Here is a 25,534-nt window from a genome sequence, read left to right as displayed (position 1 = left end):
ATTCTGTTAACAGTTTTATTGCGTGGTTCTGTTCATTTTAAGAAATTGGAGATCGTCACCTAATCGTCTTTTGGAGCCAAATTTTATGTGCTCTCTTCGTGGCTGAATACTTCCAGTGACCTTTTTAATCCTTCATAGAAACCATTAATGTTTCAGTTCCGAAATTTTTGGAATCTTGTTCGTCCAGTAAATAGTTCTAGGTAGGTTAGCTTCAATAATTACGATTAAGTTACATACCACTGATTAACTCTTCGACTCCTAAGAGTAGCCTTAATATATCAAAGATATCCAAACAATGCAACACAACATCTACAGCTATGAAATTGGAGGTGGCCTTCAGAAACATTCTATGACTGACTCAGTTTGCCTGCCTAAGACTTCTGTTTACAAACATTTACAACAATTTTACACAAATGAATAATGATTATTACTGATAGCTTCCATAGCCAGGCTCTTCATCCACTGTCATGGGTTGAGACAGAATGATAATATTACCTGCAAAATAATAATAACAAAACCAAAGGTAGGAACAGTCCACATAAATGTTTACCCTGTTGACACAGTTTCTTGCAAAAAGCTATTTGTTGTTCAAGTTTGATTGGGTAGCCTGTCTAATTTTTCATGTTAAAAGGGAATGGTAAAGGTAGAAAAAGTGCAATACTTGTGATCCTTTATTTTAGAGTTGCCTGTTAGCATACACTGTGACATGCGGTGCTTTATCTTGAAGGTGTTCAAGCCAATTCTTGAAATATCAATTTAAGGAATACTAATGAAAGCTATTTCCACTTATTAAAGACTGGATCATTGGATAATACAATTCAAGACTTTTTATTGGCTAAGCCATTATGGTATATGAGCCAATATACCATAATCTAACATCTGTACATTGTAATATCCGGTTTCTTCTTACAAAATAAAGTTAAGAAGATTTGTCTAATATCTTGGGGGCATTTTTTTTAACAAAACAATTATTCCACTTGCGCTTGTTGGATATGAGATGATTATAGCCAACTCGGTGCTACACCCCTCATTGGCTATCTATCATCTTGTATCCAACACGCACTCATGGAATAATTGATAGATACTCAGTAAATTCTTACTGGGAATGATACTTGTGCTAAACCTCTTGATCCCTTCCTGGTCCACATAGTTGTTGTAGTCTATCTGTCCTTCCACAAACAGACGTGTTCTGAAAATTGTGCAGAAAATATGAATTTACCACACAGTAAAATAAGTAAAATGATGACAACATGTACTGCAAATAGAGAAAATATATCAATAAAGGGATTATTAGTTGATCCAATACCAAATTCTCCAAACTAAAATCATAAGAATTGTAAGGCAACAGTAGGGAGAACCAGTAACTGAGATCTTGAGATTGAAAGAGGTAAAGGTCTTGTTTAGGTTTAGATTAAGGTTTATTAGCTTCGCTGACAGGCAGGGACACCGCAACAGCTTGTGCCAATTACTGCGGGCCCAGTAAACCCACCCATCCCACCCCAGGGGAGGACATCCACCACACAGTAATCTTGTGCATGGGAAATTAACATCTCCTGCCCTAACCCTGCAGGAGACAGGCCCTATGGTCAATTCATCCTTATCCAAGAAAACTAGAATATCTATCCATTTCTTGAAAGGTAGCTGAATTCTTCTCAGTTATTTTTAAGACCATGAGTATTGGTCCAGCCAAAGTCATGGGCTCAGTCGTTTGAAGAGCGGATACTGCTATCAAACTGATAAATCACTTCTAAGGAGAGACATGTCCAAAACAACACATTGCACCATCAATGGGCTAGAGATTTATCCAGTAGATGACATTATACAACCTTTGAACAACTGGGGCTTGGTCGGCCTAAATTGTGTTCTTAGGAAGGATACTTCCCTCTCACAATGACTCTCTCCAGACAAGGAAAATTGTAAAAATGTAAAATTGTAAAATGACAGGAAAATATTGCACTATCAATAGACCACTTTCATAAATGGCTGCCATAATAATAATAATAATTTATTTCTTATATAGCGCTATTTACAATAACAGATCAATAGCGCTTTACAACTGATATCTCGAAATATTAAAATCTCATCTAATTAAAAAAAAAATAAATAAATAATAATTACATATTACAGTTAAATTGGCTATATAGGATTCATAATTTATCTACTATTAAAAGGTTTGCCTAAAAAGAAAAGTCTTAATTGAATTCTTAAACATTTCTACAGGTTGAATATTGTGTAATTGCAATGGAAGCTCATTCCATAGATGCGGTGCAGCTGCCTGAAATGCATGTTTACCCAGGGTTGCCAGCATTTTGCCTCTAGGTGGCTCTAATAAAATACCTGAGTTAGATCTAAGATTGTACAAGGACTTGCGTTTGATAACTAAAAGATTGCTAATATATGTGGGTGAGAGGCCATGGACGGCTTTAAAAGTTAATAATAGGATCTTAAAGTGTATACGCACCAGTACTGGTAACCAGTGTAACTCATAGAGTACTGGAGTAATGTGAGAATACTTCACAATATCCATAATTAGTCTGGCGGCGGCATTTTGCAGGCATTGTAACTTAGCTATTTGCTCTTTGGGAAGGCCATACAATAAAGCATTACAGTAATCTAACCTACTCGTGATGAATGCGTGTACCAGAGTGAGTAAGCTGTCTCTCGATAAATACTTCTTAATGCGTCTAATATTATGCAAGTAGAAAAAACCCGCCTTACATACATTAGTAATATGGTGGCGCATATTCAGGTTTAGATCAAGCCAGCTCCCAAGGTTCTTAACTTGGTGGCTAGATTTTATCTCTGAACCACCTACTTTAATATTCATAGCCTGTAATTTGTTAAGTTGCTGGCGTGTTCCAATAATAATAAAATCAGTCTTGTCATCATTAAATATTCTTTAAATATAAATATTCTTTTGTTTAAATTTAAATTAGCCCTACTGACCTCGCTTGAGATAATGTATTCTTTTGAATTTTGTACTGGAGAACGAGGCCAGTAGGGCTAATTTAAATTTAAACAAAAGAATATTAATTTGGCAGCCATTTATGAAAGTGGTCTATGGGCTAGAGATTTATCCAGTAGATGACATTATAAAACCTTTGAACAACTGGGGCTTGATCAGCCTATATTGTGTTCTTAGGGAGGATACTTCCCTCTCACAATGACTCTCTCTAGACAAGGAAAATTGTAAAATGACAGGAAAATATTCTTCAAATCTGAATCAAAAACTGGCTAAGGCCATCAAATTCCTTCAATTTCAGTTAGAGAATTCTGTATGGTGGCCAGAGAATTCTCTGATCTCCATTTCTGTACCTTGCATTGAAAGGGTATCAGTACCTGTACTTCCTGATATCTTCCTCATGAAAACCTTAATTGAACAACATCTCTAAACTATTGCTAACTTTCAATTAATTAGGCAATTCAGAGCTAGAATCTAAAGCTAGTATGATTAAAAATGAGCTTAAGATCCAATCTACTAGATCCATGATACTTTTTCATAAAAAACTTACCCCTTTCTCACATAGCTGTTCACTGTATCTTGTAATCGGGGTCTGAAAACTGTTATGTTATGCCACTGTGTTCTACTCTCCAATTTTTCTACAAAGCAAGAGTCAGATGAAAACAAGAATTCCTATTAGAATAAACACTAAACAGCATTTCAAAACTACATTTCACTACTGGGAAAATGTTTAAGTGACCTAACATGATTTGTTGGGATAGTTTAGAGTCATTTAATTGGACCATTATATTTCCAGCATTCTCTCCTAACTTCATTTTCAGGGTCAAAAAATGGTACTGGGACTGAGTGGACAACAATTAAGGGAGTAATTTGGCAAGTGATTTCAAATTGACCCAATGCATAAATGTGGTTGATCTGAAATTACAAACACCAAGTTCAATCATCAATTTATTGTGTCAAAAACAAAGTGCAAGAAACTTATATGCTTCTTACTGATGCTGAACAATAGTTATTAGACCAGTTATTTTGTGTGTTTTCAAAGAGAACCACTCAACCTGCTACCCTAAGAAGTTTCTCAATTCTGAGTGGCTGGCATTGGATAGGTACTGTAGTTAAGTGTTATTGGCTTAGCAGACAGAGCTGAATAATGAAGTGCTACGTTAGAGGGTATGAGGGCAACAACGCGGGCTCAAGTGTCCTAGGTCTAAAATTTAGCGAAATTAGGGGAAAATAATAAGGGCTGACTTTTAAAACCAAGGAACTCTGTTTTCATCAAAGGCATTTTCCTATTTCCAGAGGTTTTGAAGAGAAAATTCATCTTTGAAAAATCTTAGGGGGTGTACCAAGTTTTTGGAGGTTGTTCTGTAAAAGAAAAGTGGCAAGGAAAATGACGGCTCAAAGCAACAGAATAGGAAATTAACCATGCGAATGACTCAAAATCCGTGTTTCCACAGCAAAACCTAGTGCATGCGTATACATTATTCCCCTCTGTTGGCTTAGCACACATAGGGTACATAATTTTCATTGGCTGCTTAACTGTCCAAATTGGCCTGTCCAATCACACAAGTTCTTATAATCAGATAGTTGAAATAGCCATAGAAGCAACAAATAAGGGCTGTTGAAGAGCCACTCATTTTGTTTTTGACACAATTACGAGTATTAAATTAATTTATAAGAAATTCACGCAGCAATTTCTAAGTAAAGCCATGTGATAGACAAGAGGTAGCCAATCAAAACTAGTCTAATAGGTCTTGTCACAATAAATATGTTGTTTACAAATAAAAAAAAGAGACAATATGATTTTCTGTGACAAAAAATTACTAAATAATACAATTTTCTTTTTCCATAACAGATCAAGAATTTTTTTTTAATAATAACAGTTTTCAAATGAATGTAACACTTCAAACTTACACCTGGAACTTTGTCTTTTGCCTTAAATGTATCTAGAGAAATTCTAGTTTTCTATCAGAGGTTAATACATATATCTTATTAACCAAGCACAAGGGCTGTACTGGAGAATATTGACCCGAGGTCTTGATAGTACGGACCAAGCGCAGCGAGGTCCATACAAAAAAGACAGAGGGCCGATATTCTTCCAGTTCAGTCCCGAGCAAGCTTGGTTGATAAGATATTTATTATATGACTGAAGTTCAAAGGGACACAAGTGCGGTATCATTCAGGACAGTGCCCGGTCCAATACTTAGAGAATATTGGACCGGCAATAGAGCATTTTGATTGGTTGATTTTAGTTATCGGCCCTCTGACTGCCCGAGTTGCATAATAAATGACTTGTTATGTCAAAGGTTGACAGGTGAGATAAATCATTTCTATTTACCTTCTCTAGATGTATAATATTGAGTTGTTGCTAAGCTAAACTTAGTTGGCTGGTAGTCTGTACTTCCTTTCACTGGATCACCTCCAGTATAACCAATCAATTGTACACTGTTGAGACCTATAGGGATACATGAAACAACCCAGATTATTTTCTATTTTTGGAGTATTTAACAATTATTCCACAAGTGCGCGTTGGATATGAGATGATAGATAGCCAACGAGGCGCGTAGCGCCGAGTTGGCTATAATCATATCATATCCAACAAGCGCGAGTGGAATAATTGTTTTATTAAAAATGTTAAATTACATTATTAACATTAATTTTAAATTTTTAGCTCCCTATTAGTTTTAAGCTGACACATACGCTTGCCATATTTGTAGATTATGGTATATTGGCTGATATACTATAATGGCTAAGCCAATAAAAAGTCTTGAATTGCATTATCCAATGACCTAGTTTTTAATAAAACCTTATAGTAGAGGCCTGATGCTTGCTGTTATCAACCCTGCACTAGAAGGTTTGGGTTTGAGCTATGGCTAGGATTGTGATCTTGAGTAAGTCACACCATTGTATATTGTACCTTCCAACCCAGGATACCAGGGAACTATCTCAAAGAAAATACTGGAAGTGGGTGAGTCAAACTGAAGTAAACAGCATTCTAATCAAAAGGATATACCATATACTAAGTTGCTTCATGTTACAGTAAGTACAATAAGCTTCTAATGCTATTCAAGTCAGTCTCGTATATCAGGGAAATACAAATTTTTAAATTTTGACACTTGTAATTTAGGGTATATTGCCAGTCCCATGGCACCTCATTCCCTTTGAGGTCCACCCAAACTAAAGGTAAAACTTCACAAATTTGACTTCTGTTAATTTTTTCAGTCTTTTGCCACCAGCTACCTTAGAGTGCATGTCATTTTCCATTAGCTTCCCATCAAAAATTAGAGTAAGCAATGTTCAATAGGCCATTTAACAGTTGTGTACTTAGTTGCCAAGCCTTTGATTCAGAGTGAGGCTGAAGGTGACCTTGTCGTGATAGAGACCTGTATCTACTTAGCATGATAACAAAGTGATTTACATTTGAAAGGCAGCAAGGTTTGTATCATAACAAGGTCACCCCTAGCCTCACTCCCATTCAAAGACTTGGCAATCAAGCACACAACTGTAAAATGGTCTATTCTACTCTTTATAATGACTGTTTTCAGGAAGTAGTCCTAAAAGAGATTATGAGTATAACCCAAGGCATTCATTATGCATAGATTGTTGCAAAGAAACCTTCATATTTAGTCTTTAAGAAATGCAAAGCATAATTAATGTATGGAGTTATATGGAAATCTTTCCCAAAGATCTTTGACTAAGCATACTCAAAGTGAAGCCAGACAGAGATGCAATTTATCAACCCCCCAGCGTAACCCATGTGGCCGCCTTCATCCACTTATTGGAGGAAATTAAACCCACTGAGGTAGGGGGAGAAGAAATTTCAAACTGATCGTTTTAAACACTTCAATAATCATTTGATTTTTCTACGAGATTAAGGCTACGATATACGATGTATTCTATCTTACATCAAATAAGGATTCAAAGGAGGAGTGCACACCATTTGCAATATGCTAACTTACACTTTCCACTTCTCCGAAGCACTTCTCCTTCACATCGTGTGGCGATTCGTTTAAGCTGAAAAGGAAAGGCAATTTATCTAAAAATATCCTTTCAAAAACCAAGAAAGAGTACAACTCGGTGAAAGTACGAATTTCCAATCATACCTGCAGGAAACCTTGTCGACGAAACATGCTTGCAGAATATCTGATCAAGGCTTCGTAACCTCGCCTCACTTACTTTCCCGCTCAGTCTGATATATTTTCGCAACGAATCACGGCTTTATTTAGGGGAGATCAGTAGTACGAAGGGCTCATTGACCACTTGCACGAGATGAGGGTTTACGAAAGCATATCAGGGAGCAATGTTCAGCCAAAATGGCTTCGCAACACCGGAGATTTCTATTTCTTCATAGTTATCCCAACAAAACCCCAAAATGACCCTAAAAAACGGTCGTTAGTTAGTCTCCAGTCCACCGCACTCACATAGAGATGTTTCCATAACAACAACGACCCGCCATGTTTGTGCGAAACTGACCGAAAAAGTCAGCGAACAGATCGTGGTAGTAACAGTAATATTTTGGCTGCTGAAAATGTACGATCGAGCCCCAAGGACGCTTACAAAACCAACTGACAGTACAGGTCAGACTGTTGGGCCGGGATCGTATGAAGCCCCGGAATATGGACGCCCAAAATATGGTATGGTTTAGAAACAGTAGAATTAAACAAAAATGTTTAGTCCAGCTGTGAATTAAAATGTTGTATTTAGTGCAGCGTAAAACCAAAAACCCACATTTCAATAAAGAAATGAGTGTATTTCGAAAGGTTTGAGTACAAATTTACTAAATCTAGCACTGTACATGGACGTGTAGGCTTCCAATTCTTAGCGTCACTAAATATGTTTGTGCATGTGGACTTACATCCACAAAGTTACCTTCAACACTTCCTCAAAGTACTTGGGAAGAAAGAAAATACCGTAGCTACGTTAAGTACCCTTAACAGCATACCAGCAGTGATACCAATAGATCGGAGGTGACATCCTAGCTGTCCATGAGAACTCGCCTGTAAATTCTCCTGTTTCATGCATGTCCTTTATTTTATGTACAGTGCGCTGTCGTTTGTTTACTACGACTTATTAAATACGACTTAAATGCAATTTGACAAAACACTTACCGACCTGCTACAACTACTCAGGTTGTTGAGATGTCAGTCACTAGTCTATTATTATTATTATTATTAAATTTAAATTTATACCGCGCAGTTTCTATAAAAATATTCAACTGCGCCTACCAACAACAGTCCTTCTCAGGACAACTCTCACCCAGGAACGATCAAACTACACAATGAAATGTTATCTCCGGGTTCAAATCAGTTACTGTATTTTTATTATCAATGACTTTCAGTATTGGTCTATATTCTAAACAGGATCTTAAAATGTAGGTAATAGTTTTATAGACTTTAAAAATTTAAGGCCAATTACCCAACTTTTGTGCTCTGCAGATGGGTATGCACCATTCCTATCCATGACAGCACGTGAAACATTTCTAGATGTTGGTGACAATGTCATAGCTGCTCCAGGACCTGGCCAATATGATCCTGGTATAATGGGAGAGAGAGTAAGGGGAGGGCACACATTGGCCAACAGAGTGAGTACTGTGTTTTCAGTAAAGGTTAAGAATCCGATCCCACAAATGCATCGGCCAATACATCAGTAGACAGTCGGCTGACTGTGGGTCGACTGTTGGCTAACACTTTGGCCACCATCGATCTATCCCTATCATGTGACAAGATGCATCCTCATCAGTTTTTGCAATTTCCTTTTTACATTATACATTCAATATTTCATCAAAAGAATTAAATATATCTTTAGAAAACTACTTTTACTAGAATGATGTCGGGAATGTTCATATGTTCACGCTGCAATCCATGCTAAAAATTTCATATTGAAGTGAATTCATTGAAACTAAAACTTTTTTACTGAAATATTCTTTTGGATCTTGTATGCTTTTGTTCCTGGATTTAAATCTTTACATCCTAGATGGATGGTCCATCAGCTCATTTTTTTTTAGGTATTTATGAAATTCTTAATACACCATGTAGTTTGTTGTGGATAGTGGGCATGGAAAATGGTATGATGCTAACGAAGGATTTTGTCAGCTTTTGAAAAAGTTGTGATGGGCTGGTTTGGCAAGAAATTCAGACAAAAGCAAAAATTAATTTGATGATCTTACTGTGATTAGTAAGATTACTTTTGGAGGGCACAAATTTATCTGCATCACTGCAAGTGCTCATATAGTGTATGAGTGAAGACCTTACTGTATCTATCAATACAGGCTTCCAGGTTCAGTGATAAACAATCTCTTACCCCGGGACCAGGAGCTTACAACTTACAAAAGAGAAGTGATTGGTTGAGAGAGAATCAGCCTCAAAAAGCACCACCCCCTGATGTACAAGTTCAGGAAGGGATGAAAGATGGATCAGTAAGTGGCCAAGATTTTTCATAATTTGTTACATTGACAAAACATGGAATTTTTAATTGACACAGAAATATTCATCTTTTTTTGGGACACATCAAATATAATCAGTCACTCCCTGGATTTGATACAAGTTAGTTATGATGTTATTCGTGGGTGAAGAACTGAGCTCCTTGCTTAGAGTTATGAAATCAATGGTGTTTCAGTGTGGTTTTTGCTCTTATCCACAACAATATTCATCATGGGAGTGGTCAAAATGTTGTGGACTCACAAGGTGCAGCTGAGTGAGTCTGCAAGTAGCGTTGTCTATACTCTTATTGACAATGGAAAACTGGGCAATCAAATTGCCAAGTTACCACCAATCATGGTAAAATGAAATTTTTCCAAACATCAAGCTTTTGGCTTTACCATCCTGTAACTTTGTTCACAGTTAAGAGAAATACATGGAGGACCATTCCTGGCATTGTGTTACCTAAAATAATGGAGTGAACTACAAGCCAATTAGGATGAATCTTCACTTAAACAAATACAATCATTTAATAGGCTATAATTTAAAACAAATATATTGTTTGTCTTAATAGCTATACAAGACAAGTCGTATCACATTTCAGCGGAAGGCTGACCCACCCTCCATTCCATCACCTGGCAAAGCATATGGGTATGAAGAAGGAGCTGATGGAACTCTAAGGCCACAGGATATGCCAAATCGTGACACCACCATGGGTCCTGCTTTTTATAGTGTTAATCATGTAAGCATTGAATTTGAAGAAATTAGAATTAGAAGCTATGTTAAAAAAATACTTTGCAAAGAATCAAATAACTAGCTGTGATACCATGCATACCATGCTTTCAAATCAATCTTATAAATAATAGAAAAATTATTTTATGAATGCATAAGTTGCATTATGGTAAAAACATGGCATAGAAAGATTAAAAATCCAATAAATCATGAGCACTTACCATTTGTTTGTAATATCCAACCTTCTCTCAGGTTCTCTTAATGACCCTCACTAGTCATTGTGCTGGTCATGAAAACAAGTAGATAGCACAGTCCAAATTATCATTGAAATGTTTTAAACATTTAATCCATGAATGCACATTGGATATGAGGTAACAGATAATGAATAACGAAGCTCTTAGTGCTGAAATGGTCAAAACTATCTCATATCCAACCAGTGAGAGTACAGTAATTGTTTTATCGACTTCAGATACCGAAAGAATGAAGACAAATCTGCTACAAACTATTAGAGAATGCTTCATTAATTCTCCCAGAAATGTCCAAGGCCTATAAAACAGTAAAAACCCTGGAGTTGCAATATACCATGGCTAGCTTTAAAAAATTGATTATGTTTATGATATGAATCATGACGTAGACATCAGATATGCAAAAAGATTTGATCAACATTTGGAGATCACTAAAGCAGCCTACACAGTTGTAATGGATTTCATAGTCATATGTTTCCAATTCTTTACATCACATTATTTGAACTTTTCATTCACTAACAGAGGGATACTGCCACTGTTCAAAGATACAAGGGAGTTCATTTTGGGAACAGGACATCAAAGAGAATGCAATTTAAAGGTTGGTGTGGTGTTAAGATGAACATGTCCTGAGAAAGGGTATGTTTGCTCCTGCTACTAACTGAATGAAACTTCTTCATTACACTACTGTCACTCAAAATGAATTTACATCACACTTGTCTTGTAGTTATTAAACAGTTTAATGTGTATTTCTAAGGAACTGGTGGGCCAGGTCCTGGACAGTATGATCCATTCAAGGACCCTGAGATTAGAGCACCAATTGATTTGGTAAGATATAAAATGAGTTGTCAAACTTATAAAAATAGCTGTAAAATTTTTCCTGCTATGTGACTGTAATAGGCCATTTTACAGTTGTGTACTTAGTTGCCAAGCCTTTGATTCAGAGTGAGGCTAAAGATGACCTTGTTGTGATAGAGACCTGTATCTAGTTAGCATGATAACAAAGTGATTTACATTTGAAAGGCAGCGAGGTTTGTATCAGAACAAGGTCATCTCTAGCCTCACTCCCGTTCAAACGCTTGGTAACCAAGCACAGAACTGTAAAATGGACTATTAGAGAGGAATAAATTGAAAACAATTGAGAATAGAAATACTTAGGGTCATTTTCTCCAAAAAGACAGAATTAACTATGAAAGAAATATATGGACTGTAATATTCAGGGATCTTCTCTTTAGCTTAGCGGCCTGTATTTGCTGTAGCTCAGCTCTTCATTGGCATGAGGCAACCAGGAGGGTTATTACATACATACATACATACATACACACATACACGCATACACGCATACACGCATACATGCATACATACATACATACATACATACCTACATACATACATACATACATAGGTTAATTAACCACTCCCCATAGGGATTTTTCAGAGTCAACACCCACCCATCCCACCCAGGGGAGGACATCCATCACACAGTAATCTTGTGCGTGGGAAATTAACGTCTCCTACTCCTAACCCTGCAGGAGATGGGGCCTATGGTTTATTCATCCTTATCCGAGAAGACTAGAATATCTATCCATTTCTTGATTATAGAAAGATAGCAAATTCTCCTCATTTTAAGACCATGAGTATTGGTTCACTGACCCATGAGATAAACTGCTACTCACAACCTAGTGATTAGGTTTCCCTGACAGGTGGCTGCTACTCACTGACCTTTTACACACCCAAACATCAGTTATATAGATCTGCTTAATATATTAAATTATTTTTTGAAATTTCCAGGTGATAGAGGAAAGCAGAAAGCAACCTTTTGAATCTAAGGTAACATTGTCAATTAAACTAGTAGTTAGACAAAAACAGGTCAAGTCTGATACATCCATGGTCATTTGTGGTGTTACAGCTAAATAAATGTTTGAGATTCATTAATGAATATAAAGGAATGTTTTCAATTAGGGTAGTCAGAATTGACATGACAAGTTAAAGGTAAATGGGGGCTTTACAGTCAAATGGTTTGGTTATGTAATACTGTGGTCAACATGTATAATTAACAAATTAACAATAAATGGCACGTAATTTTATTGTTTTTTTTCTCTAGTTACCCCGATATCATGAATCCATAGTGGTGGTAGAAGAAAAGAAGGTAAGAAATTATGATATGCTACAATTTTCATGTTCAAAAAAATTGTTAATAATGATAACTATTATTATGTAATTTTGTTATGACTATATTAAATAGCAGTTTATACTGAGTCAAAATGCAGCAGCTGCTGCTAGTTGGTGACGATCAATTTGTGTTCAACCAACTGATTGGTGCTAAACAGCAGTACATATTAAATTTATTTATTTAACATGTGCCTCAGTCCTAACATATAGTTTTGTTAAGCTCTGTTGGTAGTAGAGCCCAACTATAAGTATCAGGGAGGCACAGGTTCAAATCCCATCAAAGCCTGAATCTTTACATACTTAGAACTTTCCTACAGTCACTTTAATAGCATCACACCTGCAAGGATTCATTGCCTGCTGGTAATAATAGATTACTAGCTTTTTGATATGTTTATGTTTTTCTTTGCTTGTAGGCTGTCCCAGGTCCTGGGAAATATGAAATTAAAAGTCAGTTCTCAGCTATACCACCACCTATCAATCAAGATGAACCAATTGTTCACCCTCCATTTGGCACTCAGTCCAGGGTATGACACTTCAATTGATTTTTTTTTTTTTTGACTTTCAGTTTTTTCTTTTTTTATTATAATTGTTTTTTATGTTGTGTGTATTATTTTGTCTTTTATTTTCTAATCTATTAGGATGTTGCCTTTTTAGGCCTAACCTGCCACAGGCTACCCTAACTCAGAACAAAGCTGAGTGTATTTTTCCTTACTTGTATTTTCTTAGCGTTTTGGAAACAGCAAGAGAGAGACACCTGCTCCTGGCACATACAATGATCCGCGCAATTCCTTAGAAATACTCAAAAGGTATACACCAATCTTCCATGTTGAAAAGTGTTTTGTTCCATTAAATTTTTATCCTATACTCAGTTTTGGTTCAAAATTTTGGTTATAATTTCTTTCACATGACCATTTCTGGTGTACAGGGTATCTGATTATTTCCTGGATCAACTTGAAAAATACAATGTGTTCCATCCCAAAGTCAAATGTAAATAAATGGTTTTAAAACTACAAGAAGTTATCATCAGGAGCACATAAATTTTGATTTTTTTTAAACTCATTTTTCCAATGGGGTTTGTTTTCTTAATTTGTAGGACCACTGGATTAAAGCGAAGTCCTTTTGGTCAAACATCTGTGCGATTTCAAGGGGAACATCATGTGAAAAGGACCCCTGGTGAGTCTTACAATGAGTCAAATACGTAGATATCCTCTTTTACCCTTTCAAATGCAAACATATTCTAAACCTGAATAGGGCATTTCTTAACATTCCTTTGTTTTATATTTAGTTGAGAGCTTTTTTAGCTTGAAGTACAAGCAAATGTCCAAATCTGACTTTACTTTGTGAAGTGTTTAAAGAGAAACATTCAAGCCAATCCCTCTTTCACCAAAATCAAACATGGTTGCAGTGATGTGGTGGACTGTTTTGAGCATTTGATACTCACTGTTGCTTCCTAATAAAACGCTATCACTTTTGGTCAAAATGAGAGAAATTCAGATTTGTCTCTGAATTATAAGATGCTTTTGAGTGTGTTATGGTGACTGTGTCATTGTTTTGGTCTTGATTATAAGTTATTGTTGCATAATTTTATTTATTTCAATCAACAGTTGATCCAGTACCAAATTCTCTGAACCAGCATCATGAGAATTGCATGACAGACAGTAATGAGAATTACTAATGAGATTGAGGAATAAAGTGGATTAATCTAGGTAATTTTAAATGCTCTCTCGCAGGACCAGGATCATATACCATTCCAGACATGACATCAGAGTTGATTAGAAAGGCACAGTAAGTAAAATTTGATACAAGAGCATGTTCTTCTATTTGTAAATTTTTGGTTGATTATTGGCCTGTTAAACTGAATTTCCACAATTGAATGACTGAAAGTTGTCTTGAATCAAATTAAGTTCCAGATTGCATTTGCAGGGGGGAGGGGGGTCTGGTGATAAATTTAAAGAAATCTGAGATGAAGGTTGTGGCAGACTTGGTTCTATTCTTAATCAAAGTCCCCATGATAAAGCCAACACTTAATTGCAATAGCAACTGATTGAAAATTTACATCCAGATAGAATTAGACAGCAATCATGTGTTCTTAGTTTCGGTACCATCCACTTCTGCACTTAAAGGAAACCCTTGTTCATAGGGTACTGTAGGAGGGAGGAATTGTTTTCAGCTCAGATGATAACGTTATATAGGCTTTTTTTCACATAATTGCCTTTCTTTTCAAGTCATTTTGTTAAATTCTTTGCAGTGTCGAGAGTTCCAGGAAAGGTGCATTTGGTTCAACAGCAGCACGAATAGCACCCATGATGAGAAGAAAGGAGGAACAGATGCCTGGTATGATCAAAACAAAGATGTTTTGCTTTACTATGTCTGTAAATATTCTGGTGAATTTTACACAGGTAAAAACAGCTTGGGGTAAAAATGTATCTGACACGATCTGAAAGTTTGAAAGAGACAGCAGAGGTTTCGTTTTGCGAATACAACTCGATTTTTTCTCGCCTCTTCTTCTCTACAACGTTTGTTCTATCTATTTCCAAGGTCCCGCCCATTACCTAACTAAAGACAAAGCTAAAAGTAAAGAAGAACCACTCTCATCCACCTTTGTATCTGCCACTGGTAGACTCCACACCCCCCCAGGGGTGGTGTTGGTAAGTGTTTCTGGCTCCTTAATTTGTCGAGTATTTTTGTAGATCACACATGAAACACATTAAACCACTTAAACTTTTCTTTGAAGTAAGTGCCCTTGAAGCGTTATACAGATATCTGTGTTAGAGTCTCCTCGTGTCGCGGGAGGCTTCGTATCTGGGGGGGTTGGGAGGGGGCGTTATTCCTGTTCGTCTCCTGCTTCAGAAACAGGAATACCCCTGAGGGGATCATATGCCAAATGTGTAGCCTCTCAGCCTCTTCATAGTGAGTGGAGACGAGAGAAAGAACGGGTGAACTACATCGGTAATTGTGGTTGTCAGGGAAGTGGCTTGTTTCCAGGGCATAGCACAAGTTTCTCATATGCGGGTGAGGAGGAGGAAGGGGGAGGGAGAAAATCTGATAATCGACATTTTACGGTAAGCCCCGGTGAGCGTCGGCGACACGTCACGATTACCGACTGCACCCCTTCTTCCCTTGAATTCAACGTTTGCTTACTTACATCGTTATTAAGAGTCTAACTTTCATAGTTTCGTATTTGGTTGCCACAAAGCTGCTGCTGTAACTACTAGTCAGTGCATGTTGTGCTTCGATAATTTTACGCAATCAGATGATTATCACTTGTATTTTAATCCGTTATTTTTCCCCCAGGATAACCCACCGCCAGGGTCCTATGAAGTCGGACATTCATACGACTCAACACAAGGTGTGTGTAGTGACCTCACCAGAGTTACCGAGATTCATGTGCCAAGGGAATGACTCCGTTAATGACCCCCTTTCAAGTTTTACTTTTGTGGTCACAAAAAAACATTTAGAGAATAACACATTACTTATTTTTTGTGGTAATACTTGGACACGGTAAACTTAGTGCCGAAATAAGAGGGGGTCGCATTGGTGCGCCAAGATTCTTTCATTTATTCGTTTAGTGGTTAATTTCAATGTAGCACTGGCGAGACTGTTAATGAATGGCCGCATAACGTTAAGTAGTGTAATGTAACTGAAATAATTTGAAAAAAGTCAGAAATTTGTGTTCATTGAAATCTTGTAAGCCCTATGATAGATAGCTATACTTGAAATAACAGAACGTGTATTTCTTTCAACAGGTCGGGTTCTATACAATTACGCTCAGAGAACGAATAAGAACTCCAAGAAAAAGGGAGCGTTTTTATCCTCGTCTAATCGATTCCATGGACAGCGTCAAGTCATGTCGGAAGAAGGAGATCCTGGTTAGTGTTGTAAGACTTTCGATAACCCTTTAACTTCCAAGATCTGATTGTTAATTCTCCCCTCTAGTTGTTAAACTGTCACTTCAGATCTTTAAACTTTAAACTTTAATGATAAATACTCCCAAAAAAAAAAAGAAGGTTTTTCAGTACCTATTTACAAATATGAATGCTAACTATACCTGACAAGCTATTGTTAAATTCTAAATTCTAACTGTCACTCGATCATTCGTTCATGGCAAGTTTCAGGACTTTCTTAAAAGGCCTTTACAGATGTAACGTTTCTCAGGTGTTCGTCTAACATGTTCCACAGAGATACTGCTCTATAGGCAAAGGACCTTTGGCCGGTAGCTGATCTGAATAATAGAATGTCAATCTTCTCATTATTACGAGTTATGCGATTATGTACAGAAGATCGTTTCTTAAACTTAGTTGTTATTCATTTTCTGATAAATTAGTTACGAGAATTCTGTGCTAGAACAAGATGACGACTTCTACTATAAGTTTGACTGTTCTCGGTCTGTTTGCTGGATTGTGTATGGATATTTCCAAACATCTCCTCCTTCTTTGAATGATTTAAAACCACTGCACATTGATATTAATTCTCATCTGTTTTCATAGGGCCAGGCCAATATGAATTAAAAGATGGCTCAGCCCGGGGTGGTCTGATCACTACCAGAGAACAAAGATTTAAATCATCAAGAAATGAAAATCCAGGCCCTGGGAGCTATGAGGTATGTGTGCAGGTGGAGAGGCTGATTTTCGCGTAGGGAACTGTCAAACAACAAAAAGCTTAAAGTAATAATGATAATAATGATTTCAAATTGATTTAAAATTGAGTAACAAATCAAAACTTTACTAAAATCCAATTTCTACTTAGTAATGATCCTATGAATTGCATTCATTTTAAATTTGCATAGCTAAAAACAAGAGTTCACTAGTAAAATTATCAACAGAAAAAGCAACTTTTTTGGAATTCAATCTCTCAAATACTTGTGAACGATAAATAGTCTAAAATTATTAAAAGTAATAATAATGATAATAGTAATAATGACAAAACGAACGCTTTCGAAAGCCTTCGCGCACCCTCAAAAGTTAAGCATAGTAAACCCACTTTTTGGCTTATTTTAACTCTTTCGTTTTTCCCTATACGAACATTATTTCTATGTTGTGTCCTTTTCAAAGGCAATTTTTTTAATTCTTCAACACGAAATATAGGAACATCATTTTCAGTCAGTATTATTATGGCCTAGCTTTGTTATTTATCTTGCTCAAAAAGCAGTTACTAGAAGCAGAGTTAATTCATTTCCTTTTTATTCCTCAGCTGAGTCCACTACAGATGCATTCTGCGCTCAGGGGAACGTTCAATGCCACCTTAAACAATCCTGTGGCGATGCCCTACGAAGATGGCTTAGAACGGAGATCACCATCAAAACAAGCTTTCTTACTAGGTGTCTGAGGAGGAAGTTTTCACTTTTTTCTGTCCCAGCGGGTTTTATACTTCTTGGGAATCTCCTTGTTTTCGCAGAAATTGAGAGTTTTTAGAGATCTTGAATAAAGGAAATACTCATGCGAGGTCGTGAGGGTTTAGGCGTCGCGCGTATAATTTGGTGTAAATATTACTAAAGAGAATTAGTGGTGTTAGTGACCAGTTATTGGAATAAAAATTCATTAATCGTTGCTATAAATACAAAAGGCTTTTTTCTCAATAAAAAGAAATTAAAGTACTTTTTAAGTATTAGTAGCAAATTTCAACGTTTCTTTCGCAGATGCTCTTCACTTATCTGCTCAACTTCAAATCAGTGAATGCTCCTTTATCTGATCGTTTGGTAGGTCTGGCGATGTATTCTCGGTCGAAGAGAAATCCCATTTTAAGAGTGCGTCTGTCGCTCGACTGAGCACCCCTTGGTCTTCATCTTAAAATTTGTCAGAACTACAAGACAACGGAACCGATGTCATCATTGTTTATTTTGTTAAGTGACTGTGAAGGATTCTTCGCGAAAATATATGATAACTGATACGTTAACGTACGGTGGGTCAACATTCGAAATATTTCGAAGTGGGCGTTACTTTGGAAAATATATTTTCGGATATATTTTAGTTACATTCACGTATGCGCAGTTAACTTCGCTCCCCCTCCCCTCCCCCACACAACTTTTTAATTTTTTACGTCCCTTATTTTTACGTCCCTTCGGGATTAGCCGGCCTTTTCTTTGAGCCGGTTCCGCAACAAACGAATACGTGTTAAAGCGAAAACAATGGTAAATATGGGCCAAGGACATTCATTTAGGGACCGACCATTTAACCTTTGAGGGGGGGGGGTAAGTGATTTCTGGTCATCAAGAAATTTTTTTTCTTGCAATCCTCTGGGATATTTTTTCCGTTCTAAATGCTCTGCAGGATATTTTTTTTTTTTTAACATTTTTTCCTTTCTTACAGCAACGCAAGAATTTTTTTTCTGTTAAATTTGGGCTGCATGCAATTTTTTTCTTCCAACAAGCTCTTGCAGGAATTTTTTTTTCAAATCACCCACCCCCACCCCCCTCAAGAGTTAAATGATCGGCCCTCAGCCATTCATCATTTCATGTATGGCTTCTCAAGGGATTACTGTCCCTCCCCCTCCTCGGATCAACAAATGACCTCCGCATGAATATCACGTGCCTCATTATTTCCCAAGCGCTGACTGGTTTAATACAATGTTCATCACCAAGTTTTGGTTCTTTACGAGTAAACAACAGAACGCGTCGGTGGAGATACAGCTGTCTTGTCATAATCTCGACTGCGTTAGTCTGCGATCGATTGAAGCTTTGAACAGATGAAATCTCGACGATTTGTTTTAAAATCCGCGAAAAACTTGAGTTCAGTTTGTCCCAAACACTGCTGGAGATACAGGGAGTAACGAGGCAGCTCATTCGATCAAACCGGGTGCGGGTGGCAATCTTCCGCTTCCAGCAGAAAATTATTTTGAACTTAAGTACTCTATGGAGCATAGAAATCGTTGTACATCCAATCGATTTCACTCCACAAGATGTGTATCACATTGACATTCAACTTTAGGAAGCTTTCGTCGTTGATATTTCAATTTTCAAGACACTCCCTCCCTTCCTAGAAATGCATATTCTCGGCTTGTCGCCAAGAAAGTGGTCACGCGACTAGATCACATGTGGATTAGAGTTCAAACTCCAATTAGCTGGATGCTGCACATCACGCCGCGAATGCGTTACATGTCACGCAAGCTCCGTCGTAATTATGAGCGAAGAACTGTACTATATTTCTCGCATCACAGGGGTTCTCCCCAAATTTATCCGAAAACTACATCTTCAGAATGGTCTTCATTGACTTCACCAACCTCGCAAAGGTTCTGGCCTGAGGCTATTGGTTACGTAACGGAACACCACTAACATCGCTTACCACGTGAAGCAAAGATGAATCGACAATTCTCTGGCGTAACGCGACAATTGTCAGAAAATTTGACAACAGAGGAGAAAGAAGGCTGAATATTTTGCTGTTGTTTTATTCAATAGCTTCTACTATTCGTCCATTGATTTCTATACGTGTGTGGGCTTTCACGCAACTTTATCCACCGGAAATTCGAAAAGCCTTTCGACCTTGGCCTCGATCACAGTTATTCCGGAGCATTTTTCCAGCTTTTACATCATTGGCGTGAAATATTCTCCAGGATATCAGGGCGCTTAAGGCGGTATCCTTGCATGAATAAAACAAAAGTGTTTAATTTTTCAGCTGATGCAAACCGCCTGAGTAACCAGAGACATTATTGTTTTATCAAGACAATATGAAATGGTTAGCAGTCAAGCTAGGCCATGCCAACCTGGAATTCTTGAAAAACAAATACTGAACTGAAATTTACTTTCGACCCCAGGATAAATAATGATCTGAAAATCCATTTGCGGTAGGAACAAGCGTACCTCTAACAATATTTGGAAAGCTAATTATTATTTATATTGTTTTGTTGAAGTTCGCCGCCCAGGCAGGTAGTTGTTTTTAATTAAACAAGCGTGACATCATAACGCCATAAATCCACAACACGCGGACATCACATGACAGTGAAGCGGTAAACAGGCCTTTGTTGACGTCCGGTGCTCACTCTAATGTACCGGGAGCTATAACTTTTTTTTCGCACGCATACATCGCGGCGGTCGAAGTACGTTGTCCCAATTTTCCTCACGCTTCCATATCAACTGATCTACACCTCGACTAAGAATGCAGTCTTCGACTCGGGCTCTTCGTCCTCTCGTAAGTTTGACCAATATCTTGGTTCGAAGTGCTCATCAAGCAAAAGCCCAAGCACCTTCGGCCACTGTGAACACTGGTGATCATGATTTGAAACTTGTCAACGGTAAGGAAAACTTTCAGTTCGTCTATACATGCAATTCATTCTTTGGTTTAGGGTGAATACGATCGATTTTATCTGTGATAGTTTTCTTTGCTCTGACAAAGGACAACGCTCAAAGCGTTGGCTTCAGAAACTCTAGGATGGCCAGTTTTCATTATCAGTTGGTAAAACCAAGTTATTCACTGTGATGGGTAAAGTAATGGCGGAAGGGTCGCGATTTGGCCCTGTCAAACTCATCGTCATCTTAAATGTATCTTTTACCATGTCCTTTTAACATGCACACTATATCTCTTATTGAAAGCAAACACAATCATCAATTGCAATGTTACCTAAAAAACTATTTTTGTAGCTGTTACTTGATTTTTTTTTTAACCGACGCTTTTAACGTTTATTCTACGCACAGAAAAGAACAGGTAGATTGGTCTAGAAACAAGAACAGTGTCCATTTTCAGGCTAAACTTGTCAGACCGGTATTGAATGCTAACTTGCTGTGTGTTTTTTCTTGGTGTTACGTATTTCCTGATCGGAAACAGTGTGGGCAAGATTGGGAAGTTCATGAGGGCAGTGATCCTATTCATTCAGAAATAGAACAGTGTGTAGTTTTATAAGTTTGTCTTATCTTGTATGAACACAGTTTTCATTCCTTGTAATAATGTCACCTGCGTTTTCAGAAGTTTCAGAAATTTTCCTCGTCACTGTGTGACTTGGCTTATTTCTGCAACTCTTGAAAACACACTTGATATTAATCCCCAGTTTTACTCAGCCCCATGTGATTACCTACACTAATTGGCTGGAAAATATGTGGTTTTCAGTTAATGCAATGCAGAAGAGGGCATTTTTTTCGCCCAGCCCCATACCTCATAATGCACACAGTTCTTAGGAAAAAAATTTTTTTGAAAAACAATAGAGTTCCTTTGTGCCTATATGGCTTTGTTTTAGAATAGAATGGGAGTATAAGGAAATATTTCCCAGCAGAGAGGTAACTCAGTGCAAAAATGAGTCAAATTGTTACAAGAAATGTAACAAACAATATAGCTGACCTTTATGACTTTAAAACTGAAGAAAAATCTTAAATAGAAATTGTTGTTTTAATGGAACAGAGTTGCTTAGAAAGAATACAAAATGACATGCAGGGTTTCAAGGGATTATTTGTTTTCTTTAAGTATACACTGCAGCCACACAGTGAATTACCTTTCTTTAATGGGAAAGGTTTTTACAACAGAACAATGCCTGCTGTTTTAGAGACCTTCATCTCTTTCCGTGCATGAAACACTTGAGCTTCTACACGAAACAACCTTATTTACACATTTATCTTTGAGCTGAAATGAAATTACTTGTAATATTGTGTTTCTAAAAAGTTCTCATTGTCCCCATAAGTGTTTCTGCTATAAAGACTTTTTTCTAATAGCAAAGGGGTTTGATGATAAATCTGCAGTCAGTTTATTCAGTGTTCGATGTTTAAGGTACTCATCAGATATTAGCCTTTGTGGTTTTCAGTTAAAAAAATGTTTATCATCGTAGGGGTAGTGCTGAGGTCATAAATGCACAATTTGTTGTGACCTTAAAGTACAGTGTTGGTAGCCCAATATTTTCAAAGAGCACTGGAAGATTTCATGCACCATTAACTACTGCAGAAAGTTCACTACTGTTAATTTTTCTCTCAGAAAGTTTCTGAGCCTTCAAATCAAAATTAGTGCAAAAATTATGTTTTTATACTGGTGTAGCTTGATTGTTTTTGTTGAAAGTTTGATGTATCTTTTAACCCTTTACAACCTTTGATCAGAGTGCATATTCTTCATACTGTTATCTATACTTTCCCTAAGGTGCTGACAAGGAGAGTTTGTTAAAACAATCAAGAGCTTCTTTAGTTGGCAATTCCTTATTTCTTGTGACCTTGATGTGTGACTCGGGGGTGGTATAGTGATGAAAAATTAGATGCTAGTCACCCCTAGGAATGGAAGAATTAATGAAATGAAGAAACAGTATGTCAAAAAGTACAAAACTTATTTAGAGGAAATTGTGAGTTCATGTAAACCTGATTTACTTCATAAAGCCATCTGCACACAAAATACTTGGTTGTACTGAAAATTTGGGAGAACAGTGTTGCTGTGCAAAGTACTTGAATAATGCGAGCACAGTACAGACTTACTCTTTCTCTTTTCTGAGAGATGCTGCTGATATATGTTTTTGATAAAGGATTTTTTACCCTACTACAGGTGCTCTGTTGAAAAATCCTCGCTCTGAGTATAGAATGGTCCGTCAATACCAAGGAAAGATAAGGGCAGTTATCTTAGACTGGTCTGGCACTGTTGTGGATTGCGGTGTCTATTCACCAGCTGTTGTGTTCAATGAAGTCTTCAAAAAAGAGGGAGTCCCAATCACAATGGAAGAGGCAAGGGAGCCCATGGGAATGCACAAAAGGGTGCACATCCGTAAAGTCACAGAGATGGAGTCTGTCAGGAGAAGATGGTTTGAAAAGCTGGGTCGCTTTCCCAATGAGGAGGATGTGGAAAGGATGTTTCACAACTTTGTTCCTTTACAACTTGACTGTATTTTGGACTACTCTCAGATGATCACTGGCGCAGTTGACACTGTTAATTACCTGCGCAGCAACATGAACCTGAAGATTGGGTCCACAACCGGATTCACTAAATCTATGATTGATGTGCTGAAAGTTGCTGCCACTGAGCAAGGCTATACTCCTGATTGTTATGTTGCAGCAGATGAGGTACCACAAGCCCGGCCATATCCTTACATGGTCTGGTTAAGTGCTATCAGACTGGATGTCAATCCCATTGAGGCCCTTGTTAAAGTTGATGACACAGCTGATGGAGTCAGGGAAGGTACTTCTGCAGGCTGCTGGAGTGTAGGACTTGCCAAAACAGTAAGTTTCGTACACAATACAAATATAAACAAAAGTATCTCAAAATAGCCAGTTTCTTTCTCCTAGAATCTTAAATAAGCTTCCTGAAAAAGTTACTCTTATTTAAACAACCTTACCTAAAGAACTATAGTTCAATTTGGTATGTTTGCATCATTTGTTTGCCAAGTGTTCCCCTACTTAGAAGATCAGGGTCCAGTTGTTCGAGGGCCAATTAGCACTAATCCTGGGTTAAATTTTCATTCAGGTTTCCTTATTTCTCTATTCAAGAACCTTTATGAGATAATTTTCCCTGTTCTTTTTAAGAGCATCCGATCATCAAATTGTAGACACAAAATAATTAAACCGAACTTTCTCCCAAAGCTCTCAGATCTAAAAATAAAATTTCATGCTAACCCTGGGTTAACTTAACTCAGCTTTGAACAACCTAGCCCAGACCAATTGACAAAAAGATCAAATTTGGTGACCCAAAATCATAGAATAGTTAGCAGAAATAGAATTGTGGCCACCTGGTAAAACACTCAGTGCAGAATTACATAGTGTAACAAATAAATGACCACATTATTTATACTCTGTGAAGTAAGCAGTATGGCTGGTATTGGTCTTTAGAGATAATACATGAAACTTCAAGGCTCTACAGTATGGAAAGAGGCAATGTTTTCTTTTTTTTTGTTTTTTTTTTGAGAAAACATGAAACATGAGTATTGTTTTGCATTGACAACTATGTTACAGTAAGAGTGTTGCAACTTGGTACAAATTTACATGATGCAGTTCCCCTAAACTTGCATATCATGCTGCAGATTTAATGGGAAAAATTATTTTCTCATCACTGCATCAATCTAAGACTTTGGAGGACTATATACTTTTTCTGGTGGTCATTCTAATGACTATTGTTCTTCCTTCCAAGGGAAATTATGTCGCCTTGAATGAAGAAGAGATTGCCAACCTGAGTGAAGGTGACCTTGAGAGGAAACTCAAGCGATCTTATGATATCCTGGCCAATGCTGGGGCTCATTATGTAATTGATTCCATCAATGATCTGCCCCCAGTTATTGAAGATATCAACCGACGCCTTGCCTCTGGAGAAAAGCCATGAACAATGACATCAAAGCACTTCAGGTTATAACAATCTGGACAAGTTGTTAAAACTTGTTTTTGATTTCATAAGTTCCAGCTTTGCTTTTTATTTTCTATATTTGTGTTTTTAAAGGTTACTTTAGGATTACGACAATCTGACAGGAGCATTGCAGTGTCTCTTTGGAAAAAATATTGTACTCTTAAATTGTGTCAGGCAATTTTATTGCAAGCAATATAGATGGAAGAGACAAAGCAATCTTAGGGATTGTCAGACTCTAATAGTTAAATGTATAGATGAAATCTACTTTTGTGGGTAACAACAGATTTTGGTCAAGGTGTAGATCAGTGGGAAGCAGGTGTTGTTATGATCACAGTGCTATTAAGCAGAAGTTGACTTTAACATTTTTTGAACAAGCACTGAAATTACAAAAGATAACTTTAATGTGTGTAAAATCCTAATGGAACTCTGGAATCAACTGGCACTTTTTGACTGGCCTCAGTTGTCTCACCCATGTAGTATTTCTTTTTGAGTTTTTTAAGAAGGAATTGTTAGTTCAAAAAATAAATTAGAAAAAGAGCTGAAGTTTGTTCAAACCACATTTTTATTTCAGTAAAAAGTCTAATATATTTATAATCCATAATGATACTGTAAGTTAATGCATTTAAAATGTTTTTAGAATGACATTTAATCATTGCATTACATCATTAAGAAATCAGTGAAACTATACAAAGACATGAAAATCTGTGTTGATTTTTCAAATCTCATTTGAATGCTTCTTTAGATTTGACTAAGTGCATTCATGTACTGCATAGTAATAAAATTGGAGTTTCTTCA

At 37.0% G+C, this 25,534-nt stretch overlaps 3 protein-coding genes across 3 annotated transcripts in view; 2 read left to right on the top strand and 1 right to left on the bottom strand.

Annotated features, from left to right (window-relative positions):
* Positions 1-7,313, bottom strand: part of LOC111322001 (single-stranded DNA-binding protein, mitochondrial) — a 7,583-nt gene extending 270 nt beyond the window's left edge. The window contains exons 1-6 of the mRNA XM_088735926.1: positions 7,063-7,313; positions 6,919-6,973; positions 5,298-5,414; positions 3,513-3,600; positions 1,101-1,189; positions 1-495 (exon numbers count right to left, since the gene is read on the bottom strand). The exon at positions 1-495 is cut by the window's left edge and continues 270 nt beyond it. Of these exons, the coding sequence (XP_088592052.1) occupies positions 428-495; positions 1,101-1,189; positions 3,513-3,600; positions 5,298-5,414; positions 6,919-6,973; positions 7,063-7,089 (444 nt within the window). The 5' untranslated portion in view covers positions 7,090-7,313 and the 3' untranslated portion in view covers positions 1-427. The remainder of the gene's footprint in view (positions 496-1,100; positions 1,190-3,512; positions 3,601-5,297; positions 5,415-6,918; positions 6,974-7,062) is intronic.
* A 71-nt stretch (positions 7,314-7,384) lies between these two features.
* Positions 7,385-18,128, top strand: LOC111321946 (sperm-tail PG-rich repeat-containing protein 2). The gene is made up of 18 exons (XM_022924964.2): positions 7,385-7,593; positions 8,395-8,540; positions 9,228-9,374; positions 9,950-10,117; positions 10,875-10,950; positions 11,107-11,177; positions 12,141-12,179; positions 12,454-12,498; positions 12,935-13,045; positions 13,248-13,327; positions 13,615-13,694; positions 14,252-14,306; positions 14,770-14,855; positions 15,060-15,169; positions 15,816-15,870; positions 16,268-16,390; positions 17,009-17,121; positions 17,712-18,128. Exons 1-18 carry the CDS (start codon positions 7,488-7,490, stop codon positions 17,844-17,846), a joined length of 1,746 nt encoding a protein of 581 aa, XP_022780699.1. The 5' UTR covers positions 7,385-7,487; the 3' UTR covers positions 17,847-18,128.
* A 963-nt stretch (positions 18,129-19,091) lies between these two features.
* LOC111321950 (uncharacterized) lies at positions 19,092-25,534 on the top strand. The gene is made up of 3 exons (XM_022924969.2): positions 19,092-20,744; positions 22,958-23,625; positions 24,530-25,534. The coding sequence occupies exons 1-3, from the start codon at positions 20,609-20,611 to the stop codon at positions 24,716-24,718; spliced, it is 993 nt and encodes a 330-aa protein (XP_022780704.1). The 5' UTR covers positions 19,092-20,608; the 3' UTR covers positions 24,719-25,534.

Source organism: Stylophora pistillata, chromosome 1 (genome assembly GCF_964205215.1).
Source record: "Stylophora pistillata chromosome 1, jaStyPist1.2, whole genome shotgun sequence".
NCBI classification, from domain to species: Eukaryota; Metazoa; Cnidaria; class Anthozoa; order Scleractinia; family Pocilloporidae; genus Stylophora; species Stylophora pistillata.
Note: the sequence above shows the minus strand (reverse complement) of the source record. Positions and strands in the feature narration are given on the sequence as shown.

Coding starts and splice junctions, on each gene's coding strand:
- LOC111321946 (XM_022924964.2), top strand. CDS start 7,488: ATGTACGATCGAGCCCCAAGGACGCTTACAAAACCAACTGACAGTACA. Junction 7,594..8,394: donor ATATGGACGCCCAAAATATG/GTATGGTTTAGA, acceptor TGTGCTCTGCAG/ATGGGTATGCACCATTCCTA. Junction 15,871..16,267: donor TTCATACGACTCAACACAAG/GTGTGTGTAGTG, acceptor TTCTTTCAACAG/GTCGGGTTCTATACAATTAC.
- LOC111321950 (XM_022924969.2), top strand. CDS start 20,609: ATGCAGTCTTCGACTCGGGCTCTTCGTCCTCTCGTAAGTTTGACCAAT. Junction 20,745..22,957: donor TGATTTGAAACTTGTCAACG/GTAAGGAAAACT, acceptor ACCCTACTACAG/GTGCTCTGTTGAAAAATCCT. Junction 23,626..24,529: donor GTGTAGGACTTGCCAAAACA/GTAAGTTTCGTA, acceptor CTTCCTTCCAAG/GGAAATTATGTCGCCTTGAA.